General features: G+C 34.5%; 3 protein-coding genes across 4 annotated transcripts; 1 reads left to right on the forward strand and 2 right to left on the reverse strand.

Annotated features, from left to right (window-relative positions):
• Nucleotides 1-1,648: 1,648 nt before the first annotated feature.
• LOC145908582 (uncharacterized) lies at nt 1,649-4,704 on the reverse strand. The gene is made up of 8 exons (XM_082995887.1): nt 4,539-4,704; nt 4,287-4,429; nt 3,977-4,090; nt 3,748-3,861; nt 3,421-3,573; nt 2,860-3,068; nt 2,541-2,692; nt 1,649-2,232 (listed from the first exon to the last, which is right to left on the reverse strand). Exons 1-8 carry the CDS (start codon nt 4,673-4,675, stop codon nt 2,049-2,051), a joined length of 1,206 nt encoding a protein of 401 aa, XP_082852013.1. The 5' UTR covers nt 4,676-4,704; the 3' UTR covers nt 1,649-2,048.
• Nucleotides 4,705-6,613: 1,909 nt separating this feature from the next.
• LOC145908745 (uncharacterized) lies at nt 6,614-10,079 on the forward strand. Of its 2 annotated transcripts, none has more exons than XM_082996079.1 (16): nt 6,614-6,719; nt 6,780-6,898; nt 6,956-6,980; nt 7,151-7,257; nt 7,360-7,495; nt 7,558-7,649; nt 7,749-7,911; nt 7,973-8,139; nt 8,260-8,309; nt 8,418-8,523; nt 8,587-8,745; nt 8,825-8,952; nt 9,010-9,095; nt 9,167-9,338; nt 9,411-9,505; nt 9,571-10,079. In XM_082996079.1, the coding sequence occupies exons 1-16, from the start codon at nt 6,662-6,664 to the stop codon at nt 9,672-9,674; spliced, it is 1,767 nt and encodes a 588-aa protein (XP_082852205.1). In that variant the 5' UTR covers nt 6,614-6,661; the 3' UTR covers nt 9,675-10,079. The 2 variants fall into 2 exon arrangements, with proteins under 2 accessions (XP_082852205.1, XP_082852206.1); XM_082996080.1 differs by having other exon boundaries at nt 9,173-9,338.
• An 88-nt stretch (nt 10,080-10,167) lies between these two features.
• LOC145908741 (hamartin-like) lies at nt 10,168-18,779 on the reverse strand. Its single transcript, XM_082996068.1, is given in 23 exon segments — nt 10,168-10,581; nt 11,166-11,328; nt 11,559-11,684; nt 11,875-12,038; nt 12,235-12,371; nt 12,431-12,545; nt 12,600-12,671; nt 12,770-12,965; nt 13,048-13,186; nt 13,247-13,342; nt 13,402-13,483; nt 13,585-13,619; nt 13,684-13,753; nt 13,838-13,880; nt 13,954-14,031; nt 15,362-15,632; nt 15,809-15,919; nt 16,006-16,079; nt 16,197-16,323; nt 16,445-16,585; nt 16,650-16,794; nt 17,152-17,304; nt 18,388-18,779. Coding segments are annotated over 23 exon segments (2,946 nt in total). The 5' UTR covers nt 18,634-18,779; the 3' UTR covers nt 10,168-10,419.
• Nucleotides 18,780-19,397: the final 618 nt, after the last annotated feature.

The following is a 19,397-nucleotide window of genomic DNA, read 5'->3' on the forward strand; positions in this document are numbered from 1 at the left end:
CTTACCTGCGATATCCAATCTTCGCCCCAGCCCTCATGCGGCTTTACAGTTTGTTGTGCAACAAAAAAATAAAATAAATGTTTACGCCACGGCAAAGAACACTATACAGTGTTCTTTGGATACGGACAATGTGCTCACAGTAAGAAATAATTATTTCCCGTCATCACAGTGATTTTGTTGTGGACGTCTTGTGACGTAACAAGCATCTACTATGTTCTCCTCTTTTCGGCCGGTAGAATGTTGAAACAGCTACACGTGAAGAGCGAAAATCTGTACGTGTTTGCAATATTCTATGTGAATTAGGTGCTGTGGGAAACTCTTTAAAATCACTTTAAGTTACGATTCTGAAACTATTAGATTGTGAATAAAAGCGCATTTTAAACTCGACCGAACTTATAATACCAGTTGGAGAACTGCAAGGTGGAATTAAGAAGGGCTTGATTTTCTACAATAAGGTTTAATGTAAGTTCATCGCTGAATATAATAAACGAGTTGTGCAGCAATGGATCAAACTGTCCACATTAAAATTTGCAGCGTTGTATTGCATTTCGATCGGCTGATGTGACTATAAAACTTAACTAAGTTTGTTTTTCGTGTTCTTGCTGCAGCAACTAGTACATGTACTCCGTTAACAAACTTATTTATTAATTTGAAGACACGTTGCAACATCAGTTGGTTTGAATTAAATTGTCCAAGCGTGTTATTGACCAGCGAATAATTTCTACGTCTGTTCGAGTAAAGCGCGTGTCAGTTAGTTGGTAAAATGTCAGTTCTGGTTGGGTATAGCAGAGTGAATGTGAACGGACAACACGTATCAAGGTGTAATGAAAAATGCCTATCGTCGTACCGGATACCAGAAGGCTGTGGGAGTTCTGCAAGAAAATCTACATCTATATTCACTCCGTTATGATGAATTAAGTCGGGAAACATATGCGTGGTGCATATACAAACTTGACCAAAAACATAAAACCTCTCATTTTCATCTTTAAAGAAGAACATACTAATGATTTCGGTTAATGTATACCTATTGTGCGACCCTTTTCCTAAAAACAAGAAAACATTTCCTCAAAAACTTTAAGTCGAAGAATTCACAGCTGTTTCACAGGAGCAAATAAACAATTCTTGATCACAAATGCGATTAAATAAAACCCAATTTAGTTCTTTATACATTCAATACCTGGTGTAGCCTATATGTATCACCGAAATACAATCCATTGTAAAATCTTCATGTGATTTCCGTTGCCACTAAAACAGGTTTCCTAAAACGAAACTTTGTCGACCATGGGAATACGTTTCTTAAATGGATTATCGTACCATCCTCCTTGTGTGTTCAAATCTATTCTTTTCTCGGAAGCAGTATAGGCCTATATAATGCGCCGCCTAAATTAACAACACAGAGACTTCATCCACAGCCGTAAAAAGGTTGTAGCAGAAATGTGTTTTTGTCTCATTTCCCTAATGTCATTCTTTTCAGAAAGAAACTGACGAAGCCAATAAAAAAATTATAGTTTCAATAACTTAAGATCAGATCCACTGACGCTCATCATTTCATTACTCTTTTCTGACTTCTAATATTTGTTTTAAAGGTTTTGCAAGGAATAAAATTTTACTTTTGTTTTAAATCAATATCACATGGAAAGTAGGCAGACTAAATTGCAGAATAAGTGATTGAATCAAGTTTAAGCAAAATACAGCAATTATAAAAGAGCAATGTGATGTATATAAAAGCACCAGCACAAAATAAAATTCTGAAAGATTTTGTTAAAAATACATTTCACTTTAATTAAACTGCACGCCAAGGGATAAATCATGATAGTCATATAAATTATTTACTAAAAACAGTGAAATTTTACAATAAAAAATAGATTGCAAGCAATAATTGTGTTTGAAACATTGCACTAAAAAGTTGATCAGTTACAAGTACTTGTTGTATAAACTAAAAACTTTGAAAAAAAATTAATACAATTTTCAAGTGTGTAAAAAAAATTTACATAAGAAGTACAGGATTTTTAAATTAAGCACACATTGCATGATATATGTTTTTTTTTTCAGGTAGATGCTTTTACCTGAAATAAATTAACAAGTGCATTGCATAGTTTCAGTACATCTGCTTTGTTATTATAAACATTAATACTGAGTCGCAGCCACAGACGATGGTTGAAGATTGTGAAGCCAGATATAATGGAATATCTATTGTAAAACTCAACCACTGTATCACTACTGTTAGATTTCCTGTAAAACATTAAACATATATGTGCAAAATAGGTAATATTTACTTGTAATCTTTTCTTGATTACTGAAAACAAATCTAAGTTGATATCTGTTAATTTTGTGCATTAGTTTTTCGAAAAATTTGGTTAATTATTAAATAAAGTTTGTGTTAACTATGATCTAAAATTCATTCAACGAACTGTTGCTTAATGCAAACCAATAAGTAAATTATTAACAAAACTTTTAAGTAAAATAAACTACAATTTAATCAAAATGCCTGCTATTTACCTTGCAAGACATAACAGTTATTTTAAAAAAAACAAAAGAACCTGAGGTGTTCGGGCAATTCTGGCAAACCAATAACTCGCATAAATGGAGCTCTCATGCTGTCTGGTATATCAAGTGGTTTTGTACCAAGTGCTTCACACAACATCGGAATTGCCCATGAGAATAATTCCTCAGCATGTTGCTGCAGTGCTTCCTGTAATGGAGATTTTACATTAAAAAATGCCAAACAATAAATGTGATACCCAGAAAATTGTTTGTGAAAACAATGATGCTGTTCTACTGCACAATTATATAAATCATATATTAGCTAATAATGTGAATGTAAAAAAATCTAATAATATTATGAAAAAGTGTTTTTACCAAACCCCCAATTCCATTGTAAAACTCAATTGCTTTGGGTAAAGTAAAATGATTGGAAGTATCCCTTGTTCCAAAGTATGAAAATCTGTGGTGCATTGTTAAATGAGAAAAATTAGAAGTGACAAGAGGGAGAATTGTTCCTCTATGTTTGGGGGAAATCCATAGGAAAGCACACGATCTCCCACTATATCCCCACTTGTGAAAGTTTCCTAAAAAAAGAATAGTAACAAAAAAAAACATTGGAGTTTTATTATTACGAGCATGTGTCTTAATCTAACACAAAATCACACTCAAAGTAAAATACAATAAGTTTATAACAAGAAGGAATATTAAAAAATGTACCCAATAAGCAGTTTTACCAAGCAAATTTTTTTTTAAATGGTTAAGAACCACTTGTTTTATCAATCACAAAAAACAAAAAACTCAAGTATTGAAAGAAACTAGCAGTAAATTGAAAAATAAATGGGTTATTAGATGACACAAATTTCAAGTAATGAATATTTTCAAAATTATTGCTTTAGAAACAGTTTCATAACCACATTTAGTTTTTAAATTAAATACCAGTATAGAAATCAGCCTTCAATTTGTTCATTTCCAACTTAATTTGTCCTGGTGCATGAGCTCCATCAACAAATACCATCACCTTGTGCTTTTCAAACACTTCCAATATTTTGTTAAGAGGTAGAAGAATTGCAGATGGACTTGTAATATGATCTAAATGAAAACTTTACCATATAAAGGTTTTGAAAAAATATACATTTGAAGTTATGATTATTTGATTAGATTCCAAAATTTTAAATCCAAAACTTGGAAATTTTTTCCCGTGCAGAAGTTAAGTTTTCAAACCCCAAAATATACATCAAAAAACAGTTTTTAAAATTAACTAACCAACAATTCCAATCTTTATGTTTGAATTTTCACTTAAAAATTTCTCATACATTGTTACAATTTGATCTTCATTTTTAATTGTACTGGGTATTTCCAAAAATCTTGGAACAACGCCTGGAAGAAAAATAGTACACTGTTTTGAAAGCACCAAAGTGTCTTAAACAACATATATCAAAAATTTGTTTTATTGGACTAAAAATGTACAACATGAAATAAATCATGCAAATACCACGAGTTTGTTTTAGTTCATCAATGGTATTTTGAACAGCCAAGTAAGTATGAGTTGTCAGCAATATTTCATCTTCCGGTTGCAGAGGAAGAGATTTGAGGACAGTGTTTGTTCCTATGTAAAAAGAGATTTGAAAAACTTGCTTGCAGATTGCTGGTGGTTTTTAAATCTACTTTTTTGTGCACAAATATTATCACATAACATCTGAGGATTTTCAATAGTAACACATTTGTTTGTAACACAAAGTAATCGCAGCATTATTGAAGAGGCGTTAAAAACATTTATCAAAGGTTATGGTCTGTTGCTATACCTGCTGTAGCATTATCCACCACAAAAGTATCAACAATATCGCCTCCTACAAAACTTGCAGCAGCCTTAATTGTTTCTGCATACAAGTTTTGATATTTTATGCGAAACCAAACATCCGGATTTTGTTCTTGTTCTTGAATTAATCTGCAATCAAATAAAAATTTGACTCGGTATCAACCTAAAATGAAAAAAATTGACTAGAATTATTATTTTTTAAATCGACGTGCAGATAAAAAGGCTTCAAACAACTTACCTGATTCTTTCGTCCACAACATAACTAGGAGCTAAACCATACGAACCATGATTTAACATCACAGCGTCATCATTCTGTCCAAACAGTTTTCTCATTTTCTCACTACCAGGCTTGGGAAAAACTTGATTGCTGCACATTATGAATTGCTTGATGTTTAATTTAGACGACAGCTAAAAACAAAACATAGGCTTATGTTTGCTGATGAAAACTTAGTATTTGAAATAAAAGCAAACTGCTTTAAAATTGCTCGCGTTGCTATTCAAGAACGTCTGAAATCAATAGGACTTGCAGCCGCAAATATTTATCACAAATATATGAGATTTGCAAACACAATTTGGACTTTGCATCAGGGCAACTCGTAATTCAGGACTTCCCCCAATATGTAAACGCTTAAACAGCAAAAAAATAAAAGTTTATGTACGCTGTTGTCAGTGCAAAAATAAACGTAGCAGGTAGCACTTCACTTCTATTGCTAGTATATTCTCAGTCGTGCCTTACGGATAAAATATGTTTATTTCTTTAAATCTTGTAAATCCAAACAATTATACGTTACAGAGTTAGCAATTCATCGAATCTTGTGGTACAGAACAGAATGGTGTCACCAAGCACCAGACTGCGACATATACACAGGCGCAGAGAAAACAGTTTGGGGAAAAACAGGATTGGCTTTAACGCGCACATGCATTGAACATATTGCAACTTAACTTTGTGGTTGCCTTTAGGTTAATGACGTAGCAATTTGACCTTATTGCACCTTATGAACTTGGTATTCGTTGACAAGCATTCCTAAAATGCAGCTTTGGGAACTTGAACACGACAGACATTGGTTGTTTCTTCTTACAACACCGAAAAATTTCGTGTGGGGGAGCAACTCAATTCGTGATATGAAAAGTCAGACAACTGAATTGCGCAAGTAACTTGCCTTGAGACAAAATGAAACGCATACGCAACACAAACGTGTTGCTATTTTTATTGTGGAACGCAAAATTATGGGCACAGTGACACAGTTTGTAATTACTCCTCTGCATTTATTTGAGAATCAACTGATTTTGTTTAGCTGGCTTCGTAATACTATTAACAATATAGTGTTTTGACACTGTCGAAAAGCTGCCATCTACGCATACGGAGTGTTTTGAAAGCAAGTTGGTTGCACAGTATTAAACATAGAGCTCACTAAAATCAATGGATGTGCCAACACAGAAAAGACTCGGATCTGAATAACTGTAGCCAATATACTATTCGGTCTGAACGAGCCCGAATAATGACGTTACAAATTTACAGATTGATCGTAAAATATAACACGCACTGTTTGTATTTTCGCTACAGTGATATAATTACTTCTAATGTTGTCATTCATGAGCTTAGTAATAGTCAGTGTTTCTTTTGTACGATGTAATTTTTGTGCAAAAAACTTTGACAACAATGTGCATCTCCAGTTGCCGTGAAACATATTTGAATGCAATATTCGCGGTCGATAATCGGAATCTGTCGAATATTGAAAAACTACCTACTATTGCTATTCGGTCCGACACATGCCTACTAAAATCATTATTTGCTCTGAAGCATGAACCGCTATACCTACTGAATTTGTATGACGCGGAGCCTAACGCAACTATTGGTTTTAGCATTTGATTGGCTTTATATAGTATAGTGTTTACATCTTGGTTGGTTTTCGGTGGGTTACGCATAGTTTGGTATTCAATGGTTGGCGGCGACTTCATCAAATGTTGAAGCCTTGTTTGGCCATTGACCTGGCAAGGTCGTCAATTGTTAGTCACCAAAGCAACACTGATTATGTCGTAATATGTCGAAACAGTGGCCATGTCTGTAGCTCACTAAAAATGAAATAACATAGCCCACCAGGAGTGTTGTAATGTTCATATCATATTACATCATAAATGACTTTCGCCCACAGGAACAGAGAGGCTGTGAGTAAGAGATTCTGTTTCCTCCATAACCACTTTTAGCATCAATGGTCACAACACTAAATTGAAAACACCAACCCTCGCATTGTGTGTAGGTGAAAATCATTTAAGATGTAAGATTGAACTGTCATTATAACATTTCGTGTTGTTCACAACAGAAGAGGTGTCTTTCTGTTCAATGCAAACGAAGTTGCGGAAATGAACGACAACGAGTATGAAATTCCCCAGAAAAGTGTAGTTGCCATGCAACAAGCAAGTAAGTCTATCTCAAAATTTTCGTGTTCTGCGTATTTCTTACATTGATTAATATTTGCAGACAAAATAGGCAAATCAAAACGAAGAAATATGACCACGCAATCCGCATTGTATGGAATAATAATACTACTCCTAACTTGTTTATTTGGACTTTCTGTTTATATTGCTGTGGAACTAAAGGTGAAATGTTAGTTGTATTCTCGAGGTTCTAAAATGACTCATCATATTATTGTGCAGGCAAATGGACAAAGTTCTCCATCTAGTAAGTATGTTAGGCTTTATTTCGTTGTGAAGTTTACTGTAAGCGCAACAAAAGCCGGAAAAGCGTGATTAAATCATTATTACATGTTTTGTTACAAACATATCTGCATATGCACATTGTTTGACTCTTTAAATGGACACAAAAAATATTTACTTATCCATAAATTTAAGAACTTGATGGAAATCCGCTACCCTCCTGCAACGCCTTAAAAGCTTCTGGATCACCAATGAGTGGTTATTATTACATACGACCGTCAAATTCGCAAGGGAATATTCAAGTATGAATTGAAGTTAACATAGCACCTGACTTAAACATGCGCTTTTTTCTTTCCTTAGTTTTGTTTTAACCTTCACAAATTTCACAACAAGTTGTAACTTAGGTATATTGTGATATGGAGACGAATGGTGGAGGTTGGACGTTGGTTGCTAGTGTGAATGAGAACGATTTAAAACAAACTTGTTCACAAGCTGACAACTGGTTTTTATACAGATCCAATACCGATCATCATGTACATGGTAAAGTAGAACCCATGTCGTTGGGAAACGTAAATTCTTTGCTTAACGACAATAAAATTTAGAAAAATCGAATTGGGAAAACATGTTTACATTTGGATCTGCTCATACCGCTGTTAACAGTGACTACAAAAATGATGCTTACTATTCCATGAATGTAAGTTATGTAAGGTTTAAAATACTTCAAAAACAACTTTAAACTAAAATGTTTTCGTTCGTGTTTTGATAACGGCACTAATTCGTCGATATTTTTTAGGCTGAAGATCTTATGGTTCGACATGTTTCCAACATCTTTCAAGTAAATACAAACGAAAGTTCATCGATATTTGAATATTACACAAAAGATAAAGTTCTACAATCATACGGAGGAAATCTTTACAATCTATTTTCAAAACATTATTCACTAAAACCAAAACAAAGTCTGTGAAATTTTTTTGAAATAGTGTAGTTTAAATCATGAGGATTTCGATTTAATTACAGCTATAGAAGTATATTTCCATTACAAAAAAGTTCTGAATCTTTTGGAAAAAAGATCCTCAGAAGTTTCATCCTTGATACCAAGTTTTTATTCTTACCAATATCCTAAAGGAAGCGGGAACCAATTGACTGATCGTGGTCACAATATTTTTACAAATTACGGAATGAGGGTATAAAGGCATTTAAAATTTTACTTTTTTGGTAAAAAACAAACGTTGTAACAAAATATTTTTTTGTAGTTGCACTTTTGGTGTGTTAAACATTAGTATTCATTTACGTTGTATTTTTAGTTGCGCTTTTATGGGTGTATTGGATATCTGGATTATGGAAGTGATTACAAGTAAGAATATCATTAGAAATTAACCACAGAACGTTAGATGCAAACGTCTTATTTCCAGTTTTCTTGAAACAATCTTAGAAATAGGAATAAACGTAAAAAACATTGCAGGTGCGACACTTACAACATTGCAATTTCCTCAAGAAAATCTTACCCTTTTTATCAAATGATATTTATTGGAAACTTCGATCATTTGAATTTCAACACGCAGCTCCGAGTAAATTAGAATAAACCAAATTTTTTCTTTTATGTATAATTCGTTTTAAATTTTTTGATATAGGTTCAAAGTTATCGTCCACGTACAGACAACAGAACTCGGTACAGCTCAACATATCGTGAAGGAAATTTTGAAATGATTTACATTGCTGAATGCCGAGATAATTTGAATGACGCAATTCCAAATCTTTGTGACGTATTTTACTTGATTAAAAATGAGAAGGTGGTAAAAAATAATAAGTTCAAGAAATTCCGGATATTTAAAGAAAAGTAAACATTTTCAAAAATTTACGCAAATATAGGAATGGGGAACACCACAAGATGCCGGAATTTCCGTTTTATCCTATGCATTTTCAACTTACTATCATCATTATGCAGACAGAGTTGGAACTTGGGCAAACATTATATTGGGTTACACTATGTTTTCCAGGTACGATTGTGCATTTTATCTTAGGAATTAATTTTCTTAATTCAAACATTATTATAGTTCAAAGGCAAATTTTATCCCAGAAGACAACGTTGAAAACGCAATGACAAAAATACTGAAAATTGTTGCAAGTATTGATAACATTGGTATGGTTGAATTTTGTGTGTGCAGTCAGTTACAAAGTCTGCGCAAGTCAAACGCTTAATGACTATTTCAGTTCCAGATTGTTCAGTTGATTATGGACCAGCTTTTCCAATAACTATCAGCAGAGGTAAAGATATTTTCAACTCGACGATTCCACCGTTGGTGAAAGGAGTTACTCCAGGATATTTACAATTTAAAACTTACGGGAAAAGTGGATCAGTGTTTGCATTGTGTCCTGGTGTCAAGTAAATTAACACAGAACTATTATTAGGATTGTGCATAACAACAACGTTATAATTAACATTATTGTTATTCAGATTAGAAAGGTCAGGTTGCTGGAATGCTGAATATGTTTGTATCGGTGGGGTTTCAAACACAACATCCATAAAAGAGGAATGTAATGATTTAGCAAGTAAGTAATTTGTTGGTAACTTGTTCTCTCGCCGCTTATGTAAATTTAACACAATTTGTGATTAGATTGGAATGGAAAAAGTTCTGACACACTTCTTGCAACACGTGGAAATGGATTTGCTCATTCAGTTCGTGATATTCACTCAACCATTATGATATTCTACAGATAAATATAAAGATTTTCGGATGGCTTTTCCCAGGATAACATTTTTGTGGCCACGATCCATATTATAAAATCATAACCCACAAGACGTTAATAAATTCGGAGAGTTCGTAGGTTTTTAGGTCGCGTAGTGTATGTCAAGAAAACGTTGGAAACAATTATTACCATCGCAATTATTACCTTTTTTATTTTGTTTCAAAATGTTTATTAGCTGATACTTTTATTGCATTCAATGGATGAAGCTGTATGTGTTGTTGTTGTGTCGACTTGAGATTATTTGCTTGTTCATAATCCACAACTTATCAATGAAACTCACTTTTAGAGAGCAGGTATACGTGTTTTATTGATAGTTTTTTGCCACAATCAAACTGTGTAAAACGAAAAGTTTTCATTTGACAATTTAAAAAATATATACTGGTGTGTTTTTTGCAGCCAGTATTTCTTTTTTTGTTTTGCTGAATGCGGGTAATCACCCCATATCTCAGACTTAAGACTGAAAATTTTAACATCCTAAAAACTTAAATAAGTTTTTTAGCCACAGCTATGTTATAATTTCCGCCTGCTGACATAACCAACAATGCTTCTGTCTGTAATTTCCGAGGTGATCACTTTATTCAAATTAAACAACTAATTTTACGACCGTCCTCATTGTTTGAAACGAAACTGTGATTTACATTAGTATGAAAACCACCTTAAACGACTGCCTTGAAACATTCGTTTTCGTGTTGGTTATTTAACTAAACACAAACATTTTACTGATCAAGTTCAGAGATTCCGCCATCTAGCGGCCGAACATTTGGTTTTGATTTCGGCCAGAGGGCGCTATCAGGAAACACTCCACCTCTTATTGGAGGACTGAGTTGAGGACTGGATGAAATAATATGTTGATGTTCCACCTTGATTGCAGATAGAGACTGAAATATTTAAAATATCTGCGTAAAATGACATCATTTATTTAATTACGAGCAAACATTAGCGTCCAATCAATTCTCTATCCTTTAACTAAATTATACAATGTGTGTTGCCTCACTACAAGTATTTACTACGATGTAAATGTTGGCCATATGTAATAGGAAACCACTTCCTATCAAATTATTCTACTCCACACAATTTGTTAAAGAGTAAATTATAATAAAATTCTTTTTTTTTTCGACAATTTAGAAAAGTCATTAGGATTCATACAGCGAACTTGGGTAATTAATTTAACGAACGTGTGAATGTGGAGTCATGGAGCGGTGTGTAAATATTTAGACAGATTCCACAAGTTGTCGATTCGTTCAACTCAAATAAGGAATTCAAATGTTTTGTTGACGTCATAATAGTGCAGGTCAGTTTTCTACACGCGCAAAAACTGTAGACGCAACTACGTATTTCGATACACCTTCAATTGCTCAATATTCGGTAGGAACATTTTCTAAACCCCGAATATTTACATTACGCTTGTTGATGCAAAGAATCCACAAAACACATCAGAAGATTTACTTATTCTCGCTACAACCTGAATAGATCGAGGTCCAGATGCAAGTTGGGTTTTTTCCCGGATCGCCATCTCGCCCTCTATCGCCGTCAAGCGGCTAAATAACTCCAATACTTGAATTTCGAGTCGTTGACTGATTTGTTTCTGAGCACTGTACTTTGCATCCACCGCCTTTATTTGTCCTCTGCAAAAATTGACTGTTGGGCAAGGTTCAGTTATTTTGCTTTAAAGGACAAATGTAACACTGGATTGTTTTTTTGTGAAATTTGCAACGTAAACAGCAATAAATAAAAAAGTCGAAAGTCCGAACATCTTCTGTTTATCTAAAATCCCAGAAAGTTTAAATGCAACAAAGAGCTTGAAGGTTGAATAATGCAAGATTCTAATAAGCTAGATAAAAAGTAACAGTTTTACCGTGCCAAAGATTTGACATCTTCCAAATATTTCTTTTGTTCTGAGAGAAGAACTTCTTTCTTCTGCAATTCACCTTCGAATTCCAACGCTTTGCTTTGAACTAATTCAAGCTTGGCTTTGTCACGTCTGTAATAAAACAAGCCCATTGTTCCGGATTTGCATCGACAAGATGACATATAAATAGCTTTAAGACAGTCAGGCATCAACATTCAAAAGGTTGATCATTTTGATATTGTGTACAAATGCTATATTAAGGCAAGATAAGACTGTTTGCTTTTATGATAACCTTTATGAAAATACGGGAAACAATTTTCACCTGTGTTCGGTTTTAACGGCGTCCAGTTCTTTCGTGTAAACTTCCGACAGCATCTTGGCTTCGACCGCTTGCGCAGCATATCCACTTCGTGTCTCGTTCAACATATGTTGCATGTGTTGGTTTGACTGACGTGCTTGAATCAAGTCTTCTTTCAGCTGACCAACCTTAAACATTTCCTTTACTATTTAGTGCGTATAAATAGGGGCCAGGATTGGTTAACAACTGAATAACTCCAAGACTTTTGGACTGCGTTAATTTACATTCATTTTTTAAAACAATTTTATTTGTTTCAAACTTTTTTATACAAACTCCGCCAAAAACTTAAGTTATTTGACATTGCTTGGAAAATGCTTCACTTACTTTTGCATTTAACTCTTGTAACTTAAGCTTATCTTCATCTGAAATACCACCAAGTTGCTCAAGCGTAAAGACACGTGACCGTAGGCGTGCGCTTTCAGTGCGCATATTTTCACACTCTTTCGTGAGAAGTTCCTTGTCTATAGAAATCACGCACTTTATCAAGTAAAACTTACTTGCGTAATTGCCTAAATTTTACCGAATGAGAGATTGGTATTTATTTCTTCCAAATTTTCGACCTTTACTCTCTGCTCCTCCAGTCGTTTGTAAACGCTCTCTACCTCCATCTTGCACTCGTCCTGCAAAGCTTTGATCTGAGAAACAAAAAAGTTCAACAAACATAGAAACAATATTATGAGTTTCCTCACTGTTGCACGATAAGTTTTCTCGACGAAAGAAAAATTTTCAGCTTCTTTTTCCAGGTTTTGAACTTGTGTCATCTGAAGCAAATAACATCTCAATAAGTAAAACACGTTACAACATATGTTAGAACTCCAATTATTTAGACACGATGTGATACGCGTACAACACATCCTACCAATGTCTTGTTCTTCGTCTCGAGGGCTGCTGTGTCGTAAACTTTGCGCATCAGCTTTCTCGCGCGGACAGAATGTTGTTCTCTTCTGTGACGTTCGTACAACATCGCGCAATGCATCTGAAGCACTTGGTTGCGCAAGTATGCCACCTCGTGTCCTCCTTTTCCTTCCAGGTTTTGCCACTCGAGGTCGCGGTTTCTTGATAAAAAGAAAAATAATTATGAGGCCAACTAAATTTTTTTTTTATTAGTTTCAAGATTTGTCTTCACCAGAAAAATACCTAGCATTCTTGGTAAGAGATTCAGCGAGCAGTTGGATATGAAGATCGAGCAACTGGTTTGGAGACTTTTCAATCAACTTTTCACCAGGGACCAATTGAAGGATTTTTTGTACTGAGGTTAAATTTAAATCCACAGATTCTAAAAATAGAAATTGTTATCACACAATCAAATACTTTTCAACCTACATTGGAATATTACCTTCTTTTAACAACAAATAATCAACTTTTTCTTCGGGTATTTCTTGACAATGTTGTGAAGTGGATGAAAATTCTATGGTTAAATCATCTTTTGGCTCTGAAAAATATTGTAAAAAACTTAGTCATTCGAACATGTGAAAAATTTATTGAAATCACCTGCAATTTGTGGGGATACATCTTCAGTTGGGTGAGTTTTGTCTTCAGTGGAACCATCGGAAGACTTTCTGCTTGATGAACTCTAAAATATGATGAAATTTTCTCTGCTGTTTATATTTTTTTTCTTAGTACAACACGATACATTGTTTATTTGACAAACAATCCAAATTAAATTTTACTCACATTCTCACTCGATTCCATTTTACTTGGAGAGGAATCTAAAACAAAAGTAAGTATATCAACCATAAGACTAAACATACCACAAGTAACAGTTTGTTTTACCTTCTAATAATTGACCTTTTGCGAATACTTCATTGACTGTGGATGTATCATGGCTGATAACAACATAATCCTAATGAAATTATAATTATGTTATGAGTTGCAATGATTATTTACAATTTTTCATTATTTTGCATGACCGCAAAAAGTTATATACCTTGCTATCTGACTTGACTCGTGATCTTGGTGGCTTAGGAGAACTGTGAAGTGGGCAAAAAAATCAAAATAAAATTTCCAGAAAAATCTAACACAAACCAGATAAGCAAATTTTACCTTTGTGGGGTTTTAAAGTTTAAAGACGTCAAACCCTGCTTCAATGGTGTTGTGGTTGATGAAGATGTTTGGTGAGGTCTGATTAAAATTGGAAAAGCAAATTGACAATAATTATTCTTTAATTATGACCTGACTAGACATATTATTACTGTGTAATCAGTGGAGGGATTCAAATATTTTAACATTCCTTTCTCTCATTAGCATCATGCCATTGTAGTCTCAGGGCCAATATATCTGTTTGTTTTTTGTGTCATTTGTCTGTCATTGACCCAATTTTTTTAGAAATGTCACAAAAAGTAAGAGCCGTTTCGGACACAATGTCCCAAAGGAAATTGGTTGGTAGATTATTCGAGCGTTTCTTCGGTAGGCGAAAATGCCCTTTGTGTCGTTTTCGAGCGGCCGACGGTCGATAACACCCAGCAGGATGCAGATTTGCGACTATCATGCGATAAGAATACGGATACAGTTGCATGGTTTGGTAACAATAGGGATTGTCCTCCCATGTTTTTTTTTAATTAAGCAAACGGAGCGTATTGCCTATATAAACAATTATACCCTTGTAAGTTGCTTACGTCTCTGCGAACGAAAGTTGATAGCTATAACACATAACTCACTGAATAATGGAGCGTGAAGAACAACCTAGAAAAAGAGATAAAGTTGTATCTGGCACAGGCCAATCCACGTTACTAGGATTTTTTACTCAGCCTGCAAGTAGTGTAAGGGGGTTTAGCTTATTAACACGCTTCAAAACCCCAATAAGAAACCGTTTGCAGAATTGCACCGCCGAGAAACTTATGCGTTTGAGGCTCAACGCATTTTGAGTGACTAAAGTGTTTGGGGGGCGGTACAGAAAAAAAGTTTGAGGAACACTGAGTTAGAGAATTTGACTACGACAGTGCATAGGCGCAATGGTTAAGTAGCGCGAAACGAATACGTTTTTAACCTGATGCGTAGTATTGTGTCTTTGATGTGTGTTAGTTTATGTTGCAAAGTTAGTTGTTGTTAATAAGAATGCGTTTCGTTATTTTTTTTTGTTATATCGGTAAATTATTATATCGTAAATGACCAAAATAAATTGAAAATGTCCTAAATTTATGTTGGCATTTCGGTCAATTGACAAAATTTTTCAGTGAAAACAAAAACCCAGCATAACCAAAGATTGATATTTGGTTTGCCATCCATTTATATGAGGTTATATACAAGCTGATTAATAGCATATTAATAGCTGCGGGAATACGGTGCCCAAAGTAAAACATAGGCCTTCGCATACGCCTTTTAACAATTGGAGCAATCAGTTTGTGACAATCATCAAAATTCAAAGAACCAGGTTGCACAATGGGCTGAATCCCCCAACTTCTTGTAATTATATTTCCATATGTTTGTACAAGTGGATATAATAAAAAGTTACCTGTGAGGCACAAATGAATCATCAGATGTAAATCCGAGTGTGTTGGGTCGGTTGTTTTGTTTGTTTGTCGATTGTTCCTGACCAGCTGGATTTTCTGGTGTCTACGAGTCAAAGCAAAATTATTTAAACACTTCCAACAATTTTTAGCATTTCAGTTCTTTTATCACCTCATGGTCTTTAACAAATGGGGTTGGGGAAATTCCCCTCGAAGGTGGAGGGGTTGAAAGACCAATCGCAACTGATGGACTCCAAATACATTCCTGCTGCGACGCTAAAAAGAAAGTTATTTTTTCTTATTGTGACTTATTGTGACGTTATCGAGTCTGTGATTTTTTTAGTTCATGCAAGTATTTTAATTTTAATGTACGACCGACCGTGGACATCCACATATTTAAAACATCAGCATCAATGTATTAACATGGGTCTTTGAAGAATATAATTATTCACCATTGCTGTCGCCACTGCAATGTCGCTGCACAAGCTTTGGTGGGAAAGTTTTCAGAACTTCGTTATTATCCTGCGGTTTCTCACTGGAAGATTCAGTAGCAGGTTTTGTGCCTGGATACAATCAAAATGTTGTATGACTGTATGCATGAAAACTGCTGTATCTTAGACTCGCATAAAACTGTTAAAAAAAATCTTACCAGAGTTTTCAGTATTGTCCAAAGTCACCTTGCTGATATCAGCAATTATATCTTGACTTTCAAGCTTTCTCCATCTAAAGTAAAAAACAGAAAAAAAATATTAATTTTTTGATTTCCTTGCATAAATCCATGATAAAATTCAATTGGCAAGTTGATTGGTTGTCATGACAAATACAAAGCTACTTTTTTACTTTTCACTGGATTTCTCAACATCCAGTGATTCTGTGATCAATTTTGGATGAAGTCGGACTTGATCAAACATTGGAAGAATGCTGTTTTCAAATACTCGAGACTTTTCCTTTTCTGTCATGCTCAAACCTGGGAAGAAATGTTTGTAAAACAAAAATGAAACATTTCTATAAATTCTTTCTTAACATTATACCCTTATATATATAAATAGTCAGTTTTTAACATCTCAAAGAAAAAATGTAATAAATGCCTCGGTTTGAACTTCCACTTAGAGTCTGGAAGGATTGTTGTAGATACTTGAGAAAAAAACAGGGATACATTCCATAAAGACAAAGAAATAAAGCATAAACAGCTCTGTGAAGATGCATGAGGTTGATTTCATTTGCCCCAGCTGCAGAAAGTTGTTGTTAGTTTCAGTAAAGACATGTGTAAATGCATTTATAGCAACTAATTACCAGGCTTGATTGAATTCCATGAAACTAATCGCACAAATATTCCACATAGAGTTGATAAAGATGCAGAAACTTGGCTGGCAACTTTTGGTAACAGCGTGACCAAAACATAAAGTGCTGATGTTATGGTTGGTAAGTCTGTGTCAACCTGGAATTTGAAAAAAATGTTCATGTGTTAAGCATATAATGAAGCAACAAGCTTCTGATTCACATCAGCAGATTTTATTGTGAAAAATCGATTTCGCTTATGTAAGTTACCATAAGCATCTTCAGTTTCTGCAAAAATTACATCGATGGAAGTAATAATGAAAGCAATAAAATACACACAATACACCGCTGCAACTGAAGGTCTAATGCAAACGGAAGGTAAACAAAACAATTTCCATCAGAATCAATGTTCTTCTGTCGATACTTTATTGTGAAAATTCAGTTTGTTTCCCCTCTGGTTTAACTTAAAATACAATATATTTTTGGCAGCAATATTAGCAAAGTAACACAGTTATACTTGCAGACACTTTAAGACAGTTTGGAAGGACTTTGTGGTGATTATGCAATGAGTCCAAATTGGTTCACTTCTTATTATGTAACCAAGTAAGGTGAGAGCTTTTAATCTTGTTCCCACTTTTTGCAGATATTCATCAACTTTGTTCATTAAAGCCTGAAACACAAATGTTGTCATTAAACTTTGATTTGCGATTTATTTTGTTGTTTTGAAGTGTAAAATAGATGTCGTTTAACTGAAGTAGACCTTAGTACAGTGGTTCCCAACCTTTTTTGTCCTGTGCACCCTTTTAGTCGATATTCAAATCTAATTCCCCCCTACAAATTTAGTTTCCAAAATATCGTTTACATTAACATTTTAATGTAATTCTTAGAACAGAAATTAAACTCTCGATTATAAGCTCTATAGCCTCTAACCTTAAATCGATTATACAAGAACTTTCTTTTTCTCAGCTCATATATGGCAAATGCAGCAATAACACATTGCACAGACAACCAGTAAGAGATTAATATTGTGACACAAATTCCCCCCTACAAATTACAAAATTCCCCCCAAGTGGGAAATTCCCCCATGCTTGGGAACCACTGCCTTAGTTTATCCAACTTAGGTTAATCCAGAACTTTGCTTAACAGCACTGATTATTGTGTAACTTGTTGTCCAGTAACATTATTCAGTATATACTTAAAACCAAGTTTTCCTCATATCGGTAGTTAAGATTCTTGCTCAAATGCATTTTGCACCAGTAACAGCAATCTGTATTGCTGCACGTAGGATGTAACAGTCAATGCTTTTTGGGTAAAAGTAAGAAAAACATGTTGCAGTGTTTATTTTTTGATCTTTAGTTTATGAATACCTATGTCGCAGCTCTGTTGAGTGTTTTACCAATATCCTATTAACCACAGGCCATAGGGTTTAAAAGAAACACATATGGACAATCCTGGCCTAATCAGAAAAAATTGTTTCTGAAGTAACCAAGGTCTACTGTATTAGTTTTTAATCTCAGAAAAAAATAAATGCTAAAATCAAAAGTTACGTTCTGTGAAAACAGTTGTATGACAAGACAAGGCTTTTAGTCTGTTTTTATGCTAACATCGTTAGCTCTCAGTCATGTTAAAACACTTCAAGAATATTTTGGTGCCCTATATTCAAGATTACATGCTTTTACTATGACAATTTAAAAAGTTTTTGTCTGCTTTAGTATAGCCTATTTGAAAAGAAAATCATATAAAGCCTAAATACCTTGTGTTGCTGTTGCCGCACAACACACAAGAGATCCCTTGCCAAAGTGTTACCAGATTGCATGTAATAGTCCACCAATCCCTGTAGTAGCCATGGTTCTGCTACTGACCCCAGGTTGTCTTTAACCAGTGCAACCGTTTCTTCTTGCACACTTAAATCCGACGACTCCAGTAATTGAAATATTTCCACCATATCTAGGTTGTTTCCAGACATAACAGACGATAAGGTGTTTTGGCCTGTAGCCATGTTTTTACTTCTAGTCTAGCTGTGATCGATATTTTATGTAGAATGCCGCATTCGTTCATTCGCTGCAAAACTTCTTCAATCAGCTGATAGTTCCAACCACGTGACACGCATTTGTTACTCATAAAATATAAAAAATTCTACGTATTTTGTTGATTCTTGTCACCCAAATAAGCAGACACTTTGTGCTAAAGAAACAGGCTGATAAAAAAAATCAATTATTTGCATGAATAAATTTTGATGGAGCTTTACAGTATGTTTGGCGGCCAAGTTAAAAATTCTTAAAAATTAAAATGCGGAACGTTTTCATTGACTGCCCAAAAGTAATGGTGTACATCAGAGGTGATCGGTATCATCTGAAGGGGTTGCGCATGTTTCATCATTGTGGATTTTGTTGATGATCAATCGCACATTGTGATGAAGGTGAAGGTGTGCAGCGCTTTTAAGGTCTGAAACGACAACGGATCCTACGGCAATAATTGTTTAAAAAACTGAGAATAGGTTTTAATCACTAGGTAGCATAATGAATTACTGAACTGAAAACAAACTCCTTTTTGTAATTTTTTCTTACGTCTGTACGAACGACCAGGCTTCTTGAGAGAATAAAAACAAACACACTGGCGAAACCGATGGTTGCGAAATTACGCGACGAAAAAGTACAAAAACTGTTACAAAACCGGATGAGATACTCACCACCTTTTTTTACAAGCCGACTCACACAAACCGCAACTTACAATCCCAGGGACAAATAGAGCTAAATTAAGAGA

This window comes from Ascidia mentula, chromosome 7 (assembly GCF_947561715.1).
Source record: "Ascidia mentula chromosome 7, kaAscMent1.1, whole genome shotgun sequence".
In the NCBI taxonomy this organism is placed as follows: Eukaryota; Metazoa; Chordata; class Ascidiacea; order Phlebobranchia; family Ascidiidae; genus Ascidia; species Ascidia mentula.